The sequence below is a fragment of the Penicillium digitatum genome, chromosome 3 (assembly GCF_016767815.1).
Source record: "Penicillium digitatum chromosome 3, complete sequence".
NCBI lineage: Eukaryota > Fungi > Ascomycota > Eurotiomycetes > Eurotiales > Aspergillaceae > Penicillium > Penicillium digitatum.
Genome location: NC_089386.1, coordinates 1,240,384 through 1,255,777, shown reverse-complemented (window position 1 = coordinate 1,255,777; position 15,394 = coordinate 1,240,384). Strand labels below are relative to the sequence as shown.

At 49.0% G+C, this 15,394-nt stretch overlaps 4 protein-coding genes across 4 annotated transcripts; 2 read left to right on the top strand and 2 right to left on the bottom strand.

The window, feature by feature from the left end:
* Nucleotides 1-2,136: 2,136 nt before the first annotated feature.
* On the top strand, nt 2,137-3,621 carry Pdw03_7994 (Integral membrane protein TmpA; the record flags this gene model as incomplete). The annotated part of the gene is made up of 1 exon (XM_014677652.1): nt 2,137-3,621. One exon carries the CDS (start codon nt 2,137-2,139, stop codon nt 3,619-3,621), a length of 1,485 nt encoding a protein of 494 aa, XP_014533138.1.
* Nucleotides 3,622-4,856: 1,235 nt separating this feature from the next.
* Nucleotides 4,857-5,090, bottom strand: Pdw03_7993 (uncharacterized protein; the record flags this gene model as incomplete). The annotated part of the gene is made up of 1 exon (XM_066101830.1): nt 4,857-5,090. One exon carries the CDS (start codon nt 5,088-5,090, stop codon nt 4,857-4,859), a length of 234 nt encoding a protein of 77 aa, XP_065956913.1.
* Nucleotides 5,091-5,823: 733 nt separating this feature from the next.
* Nucleotides 5,824-12,062, bottom strand: Pdw03_7992 (CheY-like superfamily; the record flags this gene model as incomplete). The annotated part of the gene is made up of 13 exons (XM_066101829.1): nt 5,824-5,849; nt 5,909-5,977; nt 6,046-6,160; nt 6,267-6,561; nt 6,631-7,680; nt 7,735-8,466; nt 8,516-9,634; nt 9,695-9,763; nt 9,852-9,939; nt 10,014-10,560; nt 10,623-11,123; nt 11,180-11,478; nt 11,537-12,062. 13 exons carry the CDS (start codon nt 12,060-12,062, stop codon nt 5,824-5,826), a joined length of 5,436 nt encoding a protein of 1,811 aa, XP_065956912.1.
* Nucleotides 12,063-12,626: 564 nt separating this feature from the next.
* Pdw03_7991 (ABC transporter, putative) lies at nt 12,627-14,984 on the top strand (the record flags this gene model as incomplete). Its single annotated transcript, XM_014677650.1, has 3 exons — nt 12,627-12,777; nt 12,845-13,459; nt 13,513-14,984. The coding sequence occupies 3 exons, from the start codon at nt 12,627-12,629 to the stop codon at nt 14,982-14,984; spliced, it is 2,238 nt and encodes a 745-aa protein (XP_014533136.1).
* Nucleotides 14,985-15,394: the final 410 nt, after the last annotated feature.

The following is a 15,394-nucleotide window of genomic DNA, read 5'->3' as shown; positions in this document are numbered from 1 at the left end:
GCGGTATCAACCCTTATACTTTACACTTTACAAGCGAAGCAATAAACTCAAAGACACCGAAATCAAGGCGCTGAAAGCTGAACTCAAACTTTACGAGCAAGGGGAAAATGGAAAAACGAAAAAGAAAACGAAAAAGGAAAAGAAAAAGGAAAAAAAAAAAGGCCTCAACAAAAATGAGGAGAGAACAAAATGATTGCTCTGTCATCTGGGGATACCGGAGTACTGGTCTACTGGTCTCCACAAATGTTCAACACTAAAAGCCCTTAGCGCCATCCAAAGTGGTGGGTTTGGAAATCCCTAAAATTCCAATTTTATCTGGCTCTGACTAATCCCGCCTCCCCGGAAGAGCTGAGCCACATTGTTAGGGTTCTCTTCCCTGTGAGATAGAGTTCGCCAGATGGGGGCCCATCAGAGATGCTCCAAACTTCATTGCATATAATCCCCAAAAGTTCGGTCATTTTCTTTTGGTGCTCCCAAGAGTCTAGACAAGAGTGCTCCATCTCGGAGGCAGACCTAAAAAACTCCCGGGGCAATTGTACCCTGGCCACAACAGACGTGGATCTTTCCCCACTATCATTCATGCCGGACATTCCTGTCATTCCTGTCAGTCCTGTCCGGAATGCACTTCTCCTTCCATTTTCACTGGTTGTTAGGGACCCAAATTCCCCGATAAACACCCCAAACTGGCAGCTGTTACTTAGTGGAGACGTCGTTGTTGCTCCGGTGGAGCCATATAGTCTGAATCTAAGAGCGGCTCCATCTCCCGGATCCAAATTCAGATCGAACTAACGAAGGATCGACTGACCAAAGCCATGCTCCACTTCCCAGGTTAGGGTACTACACTCATGCTGGTTGCCAGTACCTCGGTGTTGGGTGGAAGTTAGCGTAAAGCTTCGCCTTGAGGAGGTAAGAGAGGGGCCGGAAATTGGACATAGCGCAATGGTACTCAGCTGCGTCTTGACGATCAACCGCGGAACGTTTGAAAGAAAACAAAATTCGGAAAAAAAAAAAAAAGCAACCCCCCCCCCCCCCCCAAACAAACATGAACTGTTTTATTATCCGGCGGCCTATTGCATTAACTCATGGCACAATTCCGCCACGCCTCCCATAGATCCACATTAGCATTGTTGATGTAGCGCCTCGAGTGCACATCCAGGTGGAGGGGACTTGTGCTCAGTCAAACGCCATCCTAGGCTGCATGCTGATCGGCTGTTTTTTTTAATTCTTTTAGGAAAACTTCCCTTGGCAGTAGGATCATCCGCTTGCATCCCATCAGGCCGAGTCAAAGTTGACCCTGGTCGGGTTGTATTTGGTCCGTGATGGTAAATCCGACACATCTCGCCTTGACTGGTGCCTCGATGGGTTATTGTGGAGATCTCGACGGTAATCAGGTAGCAATCAGACTTCAATGAATGCATTCATTGATCTCCCTTTCCGGTTCATCCCCGAAAGGAAATTCCGCTCCCTCTTGGATAGAGGATCAGACAAAGTTTTGACAGGCTACAGTGTGGGTCAGGGATTGCGTCAGATACTTCCCCGAGGGTGTGAAGAACTGAAAGTAACTGAAAGCAGCTGAAAGCAGCTGAAAGCAAGGGAGTAGGAAGGTTCTCTGGTTGCTGATTGGCAAGTATGACTTGCAATAGCGTGAAGTCTGGAACCGGAGGTGATAGTGTCATACATACGACATCTGAAAGGGAACCTGAATAGGGTCAAAAATGATGGCAAGCGAATATCATATGCAATGCATTCCAGATTCTCAGAGCCTAAAAAAAAAAGAGACCGGGCGAATAGAAGCGACATGTGGGAAACGGCGTGAGCATTCGTGTTGATGATGGCCGGCAACGCCTAAAAGGGAAAGACGAGACTCGATCGGGAAAGAAGGATGCAAAGGCAGGAACCATGCAGAAGGGAGATGTGAGGCTGATCTTGGTGGAGTTTTGGAAAAACAAAATATAAATGTCTTGGACATACTTCACTTCAAAAATGGAAGACTCCTAGCTGGATTGTCAACTATTTCCTCATCTCAAGGGAATCCCTGTGATTAGTTCCATCACTTCGGGTCATCGTGGGACCTCTTTTTTTTTTATATGTGCATGAGAACCCATCATAGTTATGTCAGAGAAAAGCCCCATCACTATGCCGCCAAAGGTGGTTCTTGCGCGGCACACAGCCACTGCGAGCGAGGCCACTCTTACCAATGGAGGCAAATTCAATGAGACATCCTACTCCAGGAAATCCGAATCCTTATATCTCGACCTCGACAAAGAGATCGATTTAGAAGCACAGATCCAACAGAACCAACGCAAGCCCAAGGTGTTTGCATCCACCCGATATGCCATTCTCACACTATACCGACGTCTGTTCACGCTAGTCTTCTGCGCCAACGTGGCCGTCTTCGTATATGTCATGAGCACGGAACAAAAACTGTTGGCCCTGGTTAATGCCACCGCTGCCAATTTGCTGACCTGCGGTCTGGCTCGCCAGCCGTTGGTGGTCAATGCTATCTTTGTGATCGTATGCTCGATGCCGCGCTCAGCGCCGCTACCCCTCCGTCGAATCGCCGCAAAGGTTTACCACTACGGTGGTGTCCATAGCGGCTGTGGAGTCGCTTCTCTCGTGTGGTACGTGGGATTCGTCGGCGTGCTATCCCACCAGTATTGGAAACCATCAGCAGATGGTTCGGAAATCGGCATCTCAGCAGCACCAGTTGCCTTAGCTTATGTCATCTTGGTTCTGTTGTTGGCGATAATCGTGGTGGCCCACCCCGCCTTCCGGATGAAACGGCATGATTATTTCGAACTCACCCACCGTTTTTCGGGGTGGCTTGTCGTGACCTTATTTGTCACCTTGTTACTCGTCTTCTCCCGAGGTGCTAGCAAGTCCATGGGCCAATCGCTTGGAGCCTTCCTCGTCGAACTACCAGCATTCTGGTTCCTGGTGTTTACAGTAGCGGCCATCATCCAGCCTTGGCTATTCCTCCGCAAGGTCGCGGTGCGGGCCGAACCACTCTCGACCCACGCAACCCGCTTGCACTTCGACCATGCTATTACCACTTTTGGAAAAGGCATCCAACTAGCCAAGCACCCACTTCGTGACTGGCATGGTTTTGCCACTTTCCCCGACCCTGCTCCCGCAGGCGTCCATGGCAACCCAAGCTTCTCTTCCTTGGTATCCAAAGCTGGCGACTGGACCGCAGATACGATCCAGAATCCACCTACCCATCTTTGGAAGCGTGGTGTGTTGATCTATGGCTTCGCATATGCCATGCGCGTTTTCAAGAGAGTGATAGTCGTCACTACCGGATCGGGCATCGGACCTTGTCTCTCGTTCCTCGGTGATGATAACCGACCCGCACTGCGAGTGCTTTGGCAAACCCGTGCGCCTCATAAGACCTACGGTGATGGGGTGATGCATCTGGTCCATACGATGGATTCAGCCCCCATAATCCTGGACACCGACAAATGTGGGCGTATGGACATGGTGCCTATCATCTTGCAGCAGGTTAGGGACTTCAAGGCTGAAGCGGTGTGCGTTATCAGTAACCCTGTGCTGACAGCGCGAATCGTCTATGAGCTGGAATGCCGAGGGACCCCGGCTTTTGGTCCCATTTTTGATTCCTAATTTGTAATTTTGTTTATTTGATGGTCCTTGGATCGTACAAACCTGTTGTTCACTTCTTCGTTTTCTGGGTTCCTTGTCTTTGTTCTCATTTGGGAGTTTGTGTCTTTCCAGCATCGTGCCATATATCCTCTCCGGCTCGTGGCGTTAATTGGCGGTACCCCTTTTTTTTGACATTTTCGAAGGGATATTGAGTTGCAAAGACTCCTATTCAGGAGGGGGGGGAGGCTGTTTGTACAAATGTCAGTGCTTCCTGGGGGAAATTAGAATCACGCGCTATGACCCTGCTGGTATCCGTAAGGTATCTTCTTAATAAGTCTATAGAATGCATGACAAATTCAGCCCCCTTTGAAAGACTGAAAGACAATCTTTAGATAGTTGATGGCCGTACAATTCCAAATATAAACGAACCTTCTCCACTCCAGGGCTTGAGGGCCAATTGAAGTGGCTGGTGTGGTGATATGTGCTGGAACATACATCACGCACATTGTATGTTTCAATCTGCCTATGTTTGGGTCGATCTTCGCGTGTCAAGTTTGATATTTCATGTAATCTGACTTGATTTAGATTTTTTGCATGTTCTCGCATGTAGAAATAAATCCCTCACAAGACCTCGATGATGAATAGTCCGTCATGATCAAGGATGTGTACATCTAATTACAGCGGCGAGTTTTGCCGAATTAGGAACACTAACCGCGGAGCACAGGCGTATATTGCGAGTATGCAATGTTGAACGAAATACAGCGTCCTTTTCCACTAGACCATAACAAAAACCAAGGTTTCTGTTTATGGCCTAGGGGGGCCATATTTGAGGTTTGACATGCAAGGCTAAACATTTAAATATATGCATACGTCACCAAAAGAAGGAATAAACCCAATGCTCAAATTTCCAATTCTCAATCCCCAATTTTCCTAATCATCGAAAATGAAAAACTTCTCCGACCTCGAATGTCACACGAAACCCACCAATGTCCGAACCACGCTAGGTACACGCAGCCTCAACCAGCCTAGCCGCCCATATATATATCACACCCATGTCCAAATGCTCTTTTGCCACACAGGTGCATTAGCGTGTCCCAAGATTAAATGGATCACCCATATAAGACTATGAATGTGACTGCCACCGCAACACAGCAAAATCCCACTAACGAAACCTGCCACACCGGCACCAATACAGTTGACCGGCGCTAGACTAGCCAGTCTTGAAACGGCGTTGCGCCTGCACGAGCCCAACAGTCTCACCTGCATGGTGCATGAGCTGCGCACAGAGCTGACCACTCGGCCACACGGGTGGGGCCAATTCTAACGGCATACGGCTGGTCGACTGTCTGAGTGCGTAAGACGAGCTCCGAGGCCGTGGGTGTGGTGGGATGCAGCTGATGCAGCATTTGTTGACCGGGTGGTGTAATGTTGGCGAGTGGAATCTCGTGGGCTGGGCTAGGGAGAGGATTGGTTGGGGTGAATCTTCGCATGGCGAATGAGGGTGGGGTTGCGTGGGGTTCTCGCGGGAGCTTGCCTTAGCGGAGGGACTCTAGGGACAGTCGTGATGAATTTGGGGAGAATCGCAAGGCTGGGATTGAGCGGTTATAGAACTCTATACTGTACATTGTTGAGAACGTTTGCGGTTAGTGGGGTAGTGTTGTCAAGTTTTGCTCTACCTATAGGCTCCTGCTTGATGGGTGCTGGTATGATGGCCGGTGGATTTTCCTCGGAAATGCGGCACATGTTAGGTCGTCTCATACGGGGTAGGATGTCTCTACGGCTGCTCGGGATGTGCTCTTGCTCACGCGGTTGCTGGGGGATTCCAATCAGCCTCTGAATAGGGCTTTTTGCAAAAGTTTTTTGCAAAATTTGTCGCTCGCGCGTGAGTGCTATCTATACACAAGCAGAAACAAGACAGCATTGAGGGTGTTTAAAAGTGTTGCTAGAGCTTTGGTCCATGATATTGATGAGATGGGGCTGCGAACGTGATTGTGTGCTTGGATAGTTAGGGGTGAATGGCATAGAGCCGTTCGTTTCCTTGCTCTTGGGGGTATGCTACATATGGTATCACGAGGAGGTTAACTTAGAATGCGAGCTTTCAAACAGCCACTTTTCAAAAATTGCTGGAGGAAACTGTTACATTCACAGAACAGCGTGCCCATTTAGATTGTGGGATCTATAAGCGTCTTCAGCTTACGGAGAGAGAGAGGTTTGACTAAATAGTCATTGACACCTGCTGTCACCGCCGCCTGTTGCATGGTATCAGAAGCGACGCCTGTAATAGCCATGATGCGGGAGGGTTGGAGACCTTGGTCTTTTTCGTGTTGTCGGATCTTGCTGGTTGAAACTAGTCCATCCATGACAGGCATGGATAAATCTAGAATTGACACCCACGCAGTTAGTAAGATTGGCGAGAAGAAAGATTTTACAAACTTGTAAACTCACCCATCAATATCAAGTCAAACCTTCGACTTGAAGTTTGAACTTGTTCCAGTGCCATCAGTCCGTTAGAAGCCGTGTCGTAACTACAGCCCAGTTTTCGCATGAACGTAGCTAAAATCTATTTTAAGGTTGTAAGCCAGGTTATCAGATTGAATCGAGGGAACTGATAGGAGAGAAATTGAGGACGACTTTTGCATAACCAAGTTTACAGTGAGTTAAATTACCTTAAGATTTATGTCATTGTCATCCACGATAAGGACATGCATATCGGTCATTTGACTATTCGGCGGGATCGGGGAGCCCCCCAGAAGAGGACTTGGACAGGCCAATTCAACTGGAGACTCAGGTGAAAGACAATTCGGTATTTCTGGCAGGCTCGGGGCGCTTGGTTCGGTCGGAATAAGTTCATGCTTTGTTGGCGGAACGGCAACTAGAGCTTCTAAGCCGCCGATCTGGGGTTGGGAATTGCACAGATCCATGATTTTTTGGGCGGTTTCACAGATTTTCTGAGGTCCATATCTGCATCGAATGTTAGCTCCAGCATTTGCAAAAGGGGGGGGGGGGGGGGGGGGGAAGCTCTGGACGCACGGCTGTGACATCAGGATGGCATTCATAGGAAGAGAGTAGCCTAGCGAGGATTTCGTGCTGCCCAAGACAATGAAGAATCTAAAATGATGGCCAGCAGTGATAGTGGAGGGTGATTGGTCATTCAACATAGGAGTGAATTTGGCCTCCTCGATAACCGCGATGTCACCCTCTCCTTTATCAAGTGACTCTGCCAGTGCGATATGCCATCCCAGTTGTACCCTAAAAATATTGGCAAGGGTGCTTTGAATAGAAAGTTTTCGCTTCGCGTCAGAGCTCAAAATACCAGTGGGCGTCTCCGTCAAGTCCGGATAGCCGTTGAATCCAATAAGGCATGCCCTCAGAGCCTCTTCACGTCTTTGAATTCCTAGCGAGGAAGAATTGTCGAATAACCTGACAGGGACATAATCCTTGGGGCGCTGCATGGGAACGTAAACATCGACCTGGGTACCAACCCCGCTTTCGCTTTTCATTTTGATATCACCACCCAGAAAATTCACTAGTTTGTGCACGACGCTGAGTCCAAGCCCAACGCCCTCCGACAGGGCGTCTTCCTGCGCAAATGGAGAGAATGCCGAGCTCTTGAGAAAGTCTTGAGAAATTCCTTGGCCCGTGTCTGTAACGCGAAGAAGGATAAGATGAGGTTCTTCTTGGGTTTGAGCTGCAGCTTGTGATACTGATACCTCGATAAGGCCAGTCTGCGTCCACTTCATTGCGTTACCAAGGAGATTCATGACTATTCTCCTCCAGGCACCAGCGACTGATCGGATGTTCCAAGAACTGGATTGTTCGATGTTCACTATCACTGACAATTCACCCTCGCTTTGAGCAACACGAGATGTGGTTTGAGGGGAAGGAGTAGTAAGAGGGATTTCACTTGCAAGAGACGATGCCGGCCCAGGTGCTTTCCGGCCAGTGTGGAGTATCACAGCGACCTGTTCAACCAAGGAAGCAAGGTTGAAGTCAGAGACAAGGGTTGATCCGAAATCTTCAGTGTTTGCCACGCTGAGACCTTGCGTGTTTGCCAAGTTGTTGATTTTGCAGTATTCCAGCCTGACCCTTTGTCAGCACAAAAATCTCACTCAATTAACAGAGGATTGAGCCTACAGGTGATCTATCGTGTCCAACAAGGTCAGTCCGGACGTTGAGATCATTTTAACCATATCACGCTGCGCAGTCTGAAGTGGAATATCATGTAGCAACTCCGCACTCGCGAGAATCCCGTGTAGTGGGGAGCGAAGCTCATGACTTATAGAAGTCACGAAGTCGAATTTCGAGTTTTCACTGGCAGTCCAGTGTATTCGAGATACTTCGGAAATCATCGAATCTCCAAACGCTTTGAAGTAGTGCAGTTCTTCTGTGCCCAACGGACGACGGCTTCCGTTTACCCAAACCAGCGTGCCTGCAAGCCATCGGGCTTTGTTCCAATCCCACAGAGGATAGAAAAGTACACATTTTGCTTCAGGGAGCTGATGTGCAAGACTATGAGATATCTGCTGAATGATTTCAAGATTAGGAGCAGAAATGTCAGGATTGCTGCTTTCAAAGTCCACGGAGCTGTCCAAGCTACTTGTGTTGTCTAAGTTGAAGATATGGCCATCTGGAAAGTGCGTGATCAACGAATGCAGTAACTCTTCTTTCACTCGGACGTGGCTTAAGTCAGTGTTGCTCTTAGCTGGCCTGTAGCTTATAGCCTGGCCCAAGGAGCCACAATAATTTTCCTCGTTCTTGCCGTGATTGAAATTAGGAAGACCCAAGGGGCCAGAGCCAGAAGCAGCTGGGGAACCTGTCTCAAGATTTTTGATGTCATCCCAATCATCCTGCCGTTCAGAAGGTTCGCTAAAATAGAGTTAGAAATTTTCACTTAATCAAAGAAAAAGTGACTAACAAGTGTGGGTCATTTCGATGGGCATCAAGAAAGACCACACCGTCTAGATCCAGAGAATCTTTCAGTAGAAGACTAGCACGGGAAAAGATCGCAGCTATGCGTTCAGTGATAGGCACATTGTCTAGCGCTGATGATTCCGGGGGTCCCTCTACGGAAGAGGAAAGAGGGTCAGCTCGGTCTGAGGTTCGAGAAATCGACGATGGCAGCGTGTAGTTTGACGCGGAAGGTGTGCTTCGAGAAAAAATAGACGACTCCTTTCCATGAAGACTTGTGGACGAATTTTGATCAATGGGTGAATAAACATCAATATCCTTTGCCGTGGGCAAAGGATCGAGCGTTCCACCTACATCGCCTGGGGTGGCTATTACTCTCAAATCTTCAGTATTGAGCTTCTTTGCAGAAGCTTCAATTTGACCTTGAGTGGAGGAAGCAATGGGGTCAAATTTTGCACGGCTTTTGACGAAGTTTGTCAACCCTTTGACCAAGTTCTCCGAACGACGATGATATTGAACGATCCGCGCATTTTCAAGGTGGTTTGAAATCGAGTCGGCAATCTCCCGAAGAGCAGCCACATCTTCGTCTCCAAAGTTTGTTCGTGGCTTGTTGTCCACCACACAATATGAGCCTAGTACGAACCCGGAAGGGCTGTACAATGGCACCTCGGCGTAGAATCGAAAAAATGGCCAGCCAAGGACATAAGGACGATCTTTGTAGAAATCATCCTTGGTAAAATCGCGAATGATGTTGCGAGTTTGGTTGGCCGTTATGTTCTCCGTGTCTAGTATCCGGGAAGGATCTTGTCCAGTGAAAAGCCGAATGGCGTGGGGACACACTCCCCATTCCAGGTCAAGTGTACTGACACCCAAGAAGATGCCATCATCTGGGCGATGAAGATCTTTGTTTCGAAGAGAGATCGAGGCGGTTGCCTCTGAAATGATGTGCTGACTTTCTCCGTCGATGATTGAAACAAAAGACCGATTGCAGCCAAATCGATAGACCCCCAGTTGTGTCAACGCGGTCAATGTGGTATCGTTTGAAAGACGAGGAGAGGCTGTGTCCTGTTCCTCACGTATTTCGGGGTCTGAAATTCTCGAGACTGGATCAAATGTACAGTAATATCTGTTGAGATCGGGGAATGCGTGAGTGGAGATCACAATCGCAAGGCGGGGAACAACAAACTTGGATAGATCTCGGATTCTCTCCTGCTCGACATCCACCGGCTGACCCATATTCGATGGGCCAGCTGATCTTCAGCTGGTCACTTCCACATAAGAAAGCCACGAAGTCGAAATCAGAGAGAAAAAAACGGGGCGACGAAAAAAAAAACGAGATAAACCTGTTTTGGGGGGAAACCAATTCGCTGTCATGGTGGGGCTTAGTGCGTGGGAGCTCATCAGAAATGGACTGGTCTAGATTGAGGTTATCTTCATCTCTACATATCAACAATAACCCTGTTCCATCTAAGAAACAGAATGAAGGCAGTGCTGAAACGACTAACATTTCTTCGCATCGGTCTCCTCAACCCTAAACTCCTCCCAGGCTGCCCGATCAAATCCATTCGGACGACTGGACCGCACGAATTGGTTATCCACACCGCCAATAACCGCGACTGGCTTCACAATCTCGATATCCGCACCATATGCGCGTGATGACCATAGTTCGGTCAATGGCTTGCAGCCTTCCGACTCAGAACCGGCAGGCATGTACAAGTGCGGGAACCGCTCTTTCATACCCTTCAGCACAGTCGACGAGATACGGTCAACGCTGTCGCAGTGACGCAACTTGAAGAACTCCGGCGGCTGCACATCACGAAGCTCTTTCTGCACATCAGCGGGATATTGACCCATTGCAAAGAGAAGAAGGTCGTAGTGCATCAGTGAGGCTTTGCCGTGGTATGAGCCGCCGTTCTTCGCGCGGTGGTAGAGACCAGTCAGCGCGGCGATGGCGCCCATGCAGCCGGTGCCGTAGTCGGAGATGGGGAAGGGAGGTACAACGGGTGTTGAGAGGCCCATGAACTGGCCTTGGGCCCAGGCAATTCCAGTAACCTGTAGTTAAGATTAGTTTGGATCTGAGTCGAGTCGTCTGACAAGTGGGCCTATAAGCTTACGCAGTCTGCAATCTGCTGCCATCCAGCGCGGCCCGCCCACTCGCCTTCGTATCCAAAGCAGTTCTCATTCACGTAAACGATGCCTTTGCCGCGCTTCTTGGCCAACTCAGCCATGGCTTCTGCTCCATATCCAAGCTTATCCAGTGCTCCGGGACGGTAGCCATCCACGATAACATCCACATCATCCAGGAGCTTCTCAAAGTGCTCTCGTCCAGCCTCGCTCTTTAAATCAAGATCTGCTGCAAGCTTGCCCATGTTACCATCGACTTGAAAGAACGGCACGTCAGAAAGGTTTGGGCTGGTAATCTTCAATACATCGGCACCATACTCGGCTAGAATGCGGGTAACAGTTGGGCCTGCGATGATACGGCACATCTCTAGCACCTTAATTCCCTCGAGAATTTTCTTGCTGCCGTCACGTACAGCCGGGAAAGGAGTTGGAGGAAGGTCACCAGGTAGTTTGCTGACTTTCCATGCAGGCTCTTCGACGTTAAGTTTTCCCTGTCAAATTATCAGCTTGCTTATTGCGGCTGGATACAGTACCTTGAAGAACATACGTGGGGAGTTTTAATGAATTCCTCATGTTTGTAAGCGGTCACACCAGCCTGACGTCTCTCCTTGTTCATTTCTTCAAGCTCCGCAGCTGTGTATTGCTGTACCTTATTCTCGATGACCTTGATGATTTCTTCATAGTCAGTCAAGTCTGGTCGTTGACCCTCAAGTCCTATCATGTTTAAGGTTGTTGTAGCCTCTAGCGAGCCATGAATATGGAAGTATTCATCTGGGTTCTTAGTCTTGTAGAGATTTGCCGACATACGCCGGTAGCCGTTGGATTGGGCAGCCAGCAAATCCGTATCTGTCGCGGTCAATATCGTCTTGTCGCTCGATAGACCAATATATACGGGATTACATACTCTTCAGCTTTGATTTCACAGCGGGATCCAACTTTGACAGACCATCCACCTTGGCCATGTACGCTTGACATCCGAATGCAGTGGCAGCTTCGAGGTTGACTTGAATGCCCCGAGGTTCCGCACCAGCACCAAAGCGCAAATCGGCAATGGCGGCGGCTACAGAACCTTCGATACCCTTCAGTGCGGCGAGAGTTTCAGTCTCTTTAAAGGGAATGGGAAAATAGATTTCATTATGACTGGTAGAGAATGAGACGCGGTCCTTGTTTGCGAGGACCTCTGGTGGTAAGTCGAAGCGTTCTGACTGCTCGCACAGCTCAGAGAAGATGCGGCTGGTCTCAAGGACTGGAGAGTATGTCATATCGCTTCTTTCTATCGGCGTCGATAGATACTTGTACTGAGTGTCGGTCGAATGGAGATTCGCGGTGATACTTTTTGACATCGACTCAAGGTGGGTTGTGGTTGCAACGTGAGAGTCCCTAGTTAGAGGAAATTGAATTAAGAGCAGGCCGGCTATATAAAGGTCCATGACGACCTCTGATAATCGGGTCCCGAGAGTTTGGCCGTCGGGTGGTCACACCCGCCTCATTAGCCGTCGGCTTTCATCTATGGAATTTACCACTTGGCGAGACATCTTAAAAAGATGCACTGCTCTTGTTTCAAGGATTTCCAAGCACTCCTATTTACGACTTGCAGCGTCAAATGATTGCAATAGATTGTTGACATAAAATACGTCGAACTGTCAAGCTGCACCCCTGCACAATGCAGATCCGAAAAAGAGAGCTATCCGGCGACGGGATCGGATGCGATTAGATCGGAACAGTCACGCGAGGAATTCAGGCGGTTCAAGAGAATATACGCATATGCTTAAAAGTTGACGTAGACCATTTTCAAATGAAGATTATTTCGCTTCTTGGTAGTGGCATTTCGTTTGACTGATCCTCCTGTGGGATGAGGCAGAAAAGTGGACTTTGGTCAGGTCACACTTTATATAAATACCAGTCCCAGTTATGTCACCCCTACGGAGTAGTGCTAGCCGTAAAGAATACTGCGTCTGGGATCTTGGTCCAAACTAAATTTCCTGTAGCAATTCATGGATGTCTTCAGGTCCGGTACCATCCCTCTCGAATGCTCCGTGCAGTCACGTGGCATCGATATTGGTAACCCCGAATCTCCAATCTCCGCATCATTGCGACTTTTCTTCGTAGACGACGATGCTACTCCGAACCAAGCTGCGGCCCAGGGTATGGCGGCTCACAGCATATTGTCCGGCGCGTTTCAAGTCTGAAATCCCATTCATTCGCATTCAAGATGGAACATTTTACAAGAAATACCCAACCGCCGAAGACCGGTCCAATGCACCTCTCTTCCCAAATTTGAATTTCACTCTACCCGCTATTCAGGCTTCCAGCTCATCGAAGGTGGCACCTCTGCAACATTGGGCTATAATTGGCCCTTCTGACCGAACCGACTTCCTCCACATCCTCCGCGGCGAACACATCAGTATTCCGCCCAACGCACGCTCATATCCATACCTCCTCACAGACGAAATTGCCGACAAGGACCCACGGTTGCGCGTAGTGCAAAATGCAGTTCAATATGTTGGATTCAGTGGCGAAGGCTCGGGGGCCATTGGGGGAGTTCGTGGCGCATATCTCAGTGCTCGCTATGAGAGTTATCGGGAGGAAACCGACTGGAGCGTGCTACAATACTTGCGTGGCCAGACCTCCTTGAACCCGATGGAGGGTGAGGAGGAAGGCACGTTACACGATGAAGAATTCCTCCAGCGGACCATTAGCAGTCTTGAACTAGGGAACCTGCTCACCTTGCCGGTCTCGAGTCTGAGCAATGGTCAAACCCGCCGAGCGCGAATTGCAAAGGCGATTCTAGGCAAGCCAGAGCTGCTACTTCTTGATGAGCCGTTCAGTGAGTGTTTCGAATTCAAACTTCATGGCTATGACATTCTAACCTCTAATTAGTGGGGTTGGACCCGGTGGCAGTAAGAAAGATATCTAAACTCCTTCACGAGCTAGCGAAGAAAAATGCCCCTCGACTTGTTCTAGCTCTGCGCCCCCAGGACAAGGTGCCGGACTGGATCACACATATTATGGTTTTGGGCAATTCCCGTAAGGTTCTTCTCCAAGGGCCAAGGGTGGCTATCGAGGACACGCTCAATGTTTGGAGCTACATTGCAAATAAGTCGAAGCCGGACTCTCTACCCGAACAGCAAACACAAATATTGAATAAATGTAAAGCAGACTTGAAGGCTGGCATCTTGGACACAGAGCTCCTTGGTGATTTGGTGGCACATACACATGCTATAAAGTCCTCCGAAGTCCAGGCGCCATTGGGCGGAGAGCCAGTCATTGATATGGAAGGAGTTCATGTCCAGTATGGGGATAAGGTAGTACTCGGTAATTGGCAGCAGAAGGTGAATGACGAAATAAAGGATGGGCTACACTGGCGAGTCCGTCGGGGGCAACGCTGGGCGATTCTCGGCCCCAATGGATCAGGCAAGACAACTTTGCTATCCATGATTACATCGGACCATCCGCAGACATATGCGCAGCCTATCAAACTTTTCGGACGATCCAGACTTCCAGAGGCTGGCAAACCCGGAATTTCAATCTTTGAATTGCAATCCCGCATTGGACACTCATCACCGGAGATCCATGCATTCTTCCCACGTCAATTATCCATCCGTGAAGCGCTTGAGACTGCCTTCGCTGAGACTTTCCTGTCAAAGCCGAAGCTGAACATTGAACGAGATCAAGACATATCTGCAGTCCTGCATTTCTTCAAGCCCCAACTGGATCCAAATTACATCACGAGCAAGGTGCCAAAAATCTCAACTGCTCGGCTCCCGCCCATGACGAAGCGCACTCACGTTAGGCTAGAGCCATATGCACTCATGGATCACGTTGTTGGGTACGCGGATGAAATTCTCTTTGGTGAGCTCACGACCGCACAACAACGGATTGTGCTCTTCCTCCGGGCAATTGTCGCCAGGCCGGACATTGTCATCCTCGATGAAGCGTTCTCGGGTCTATCTGCGGCACAGCGTAACAGGTGCTTGCAATTCTTAGAAATCGGCGAAAGGCCCAAACGCCGTGCCCCCAACGTCAATCCCCGTTCTCTAGAGGAGGCCCAATTCCGCTGGACTGGTCTTACTGAGGATCAAGCCTTGATCATGACTAGCCATGTGGCAGAGGAGATTCCTGACAGCGTTCGTTACTACATGCGATTGCCGTCTCCTGCAGGCACTGTCGACGGACTCGATTTCCGCTTCGGCATTCTACAATCTAAAACTACCCTGCGGCAACCTCAGACCTGGGAGGCAGCCTGGTCTCCTCCAGAGGCGTTCACCAAGCATGCCCGCAGGACGTGGCGCCGCAAGCAACACACTTTGCCGGTACAGGATATGACTGAATTCGAATGGTGGTCGATATAGATGTATAGACATTTAGACTTGATTTTCGCATTCTTGGTGTCTTTAAAATAGAGCGTTTTGTGCATTAAATTCAAATCCCAATTCATCTGTGATACATCAACCATTCCTTCATTGCCAATAAGATCTCAATTACCAACAAGATATCAGATTATCCACTTGGGTATATTTTGACTCGCTAGCTTGGAGACAACTGCCAAAATTGCAAACAAAAACTGCCTCCAAATCACTGTGTCGGTATGTCACAAAAACTCACCGTTGTCTGCTCCAACCTATGGAATTTCCCCAGCAAAGCTTGGCTCAGTATTAGCCAGCTCCAAACGAAGCCTTGTGTTCAAAATGGCATATGGAACAACTTCCATTAGTAGCTGGGGTAGGTTCATATGCCCATCTGCCAGAACCAGTGTGCCATC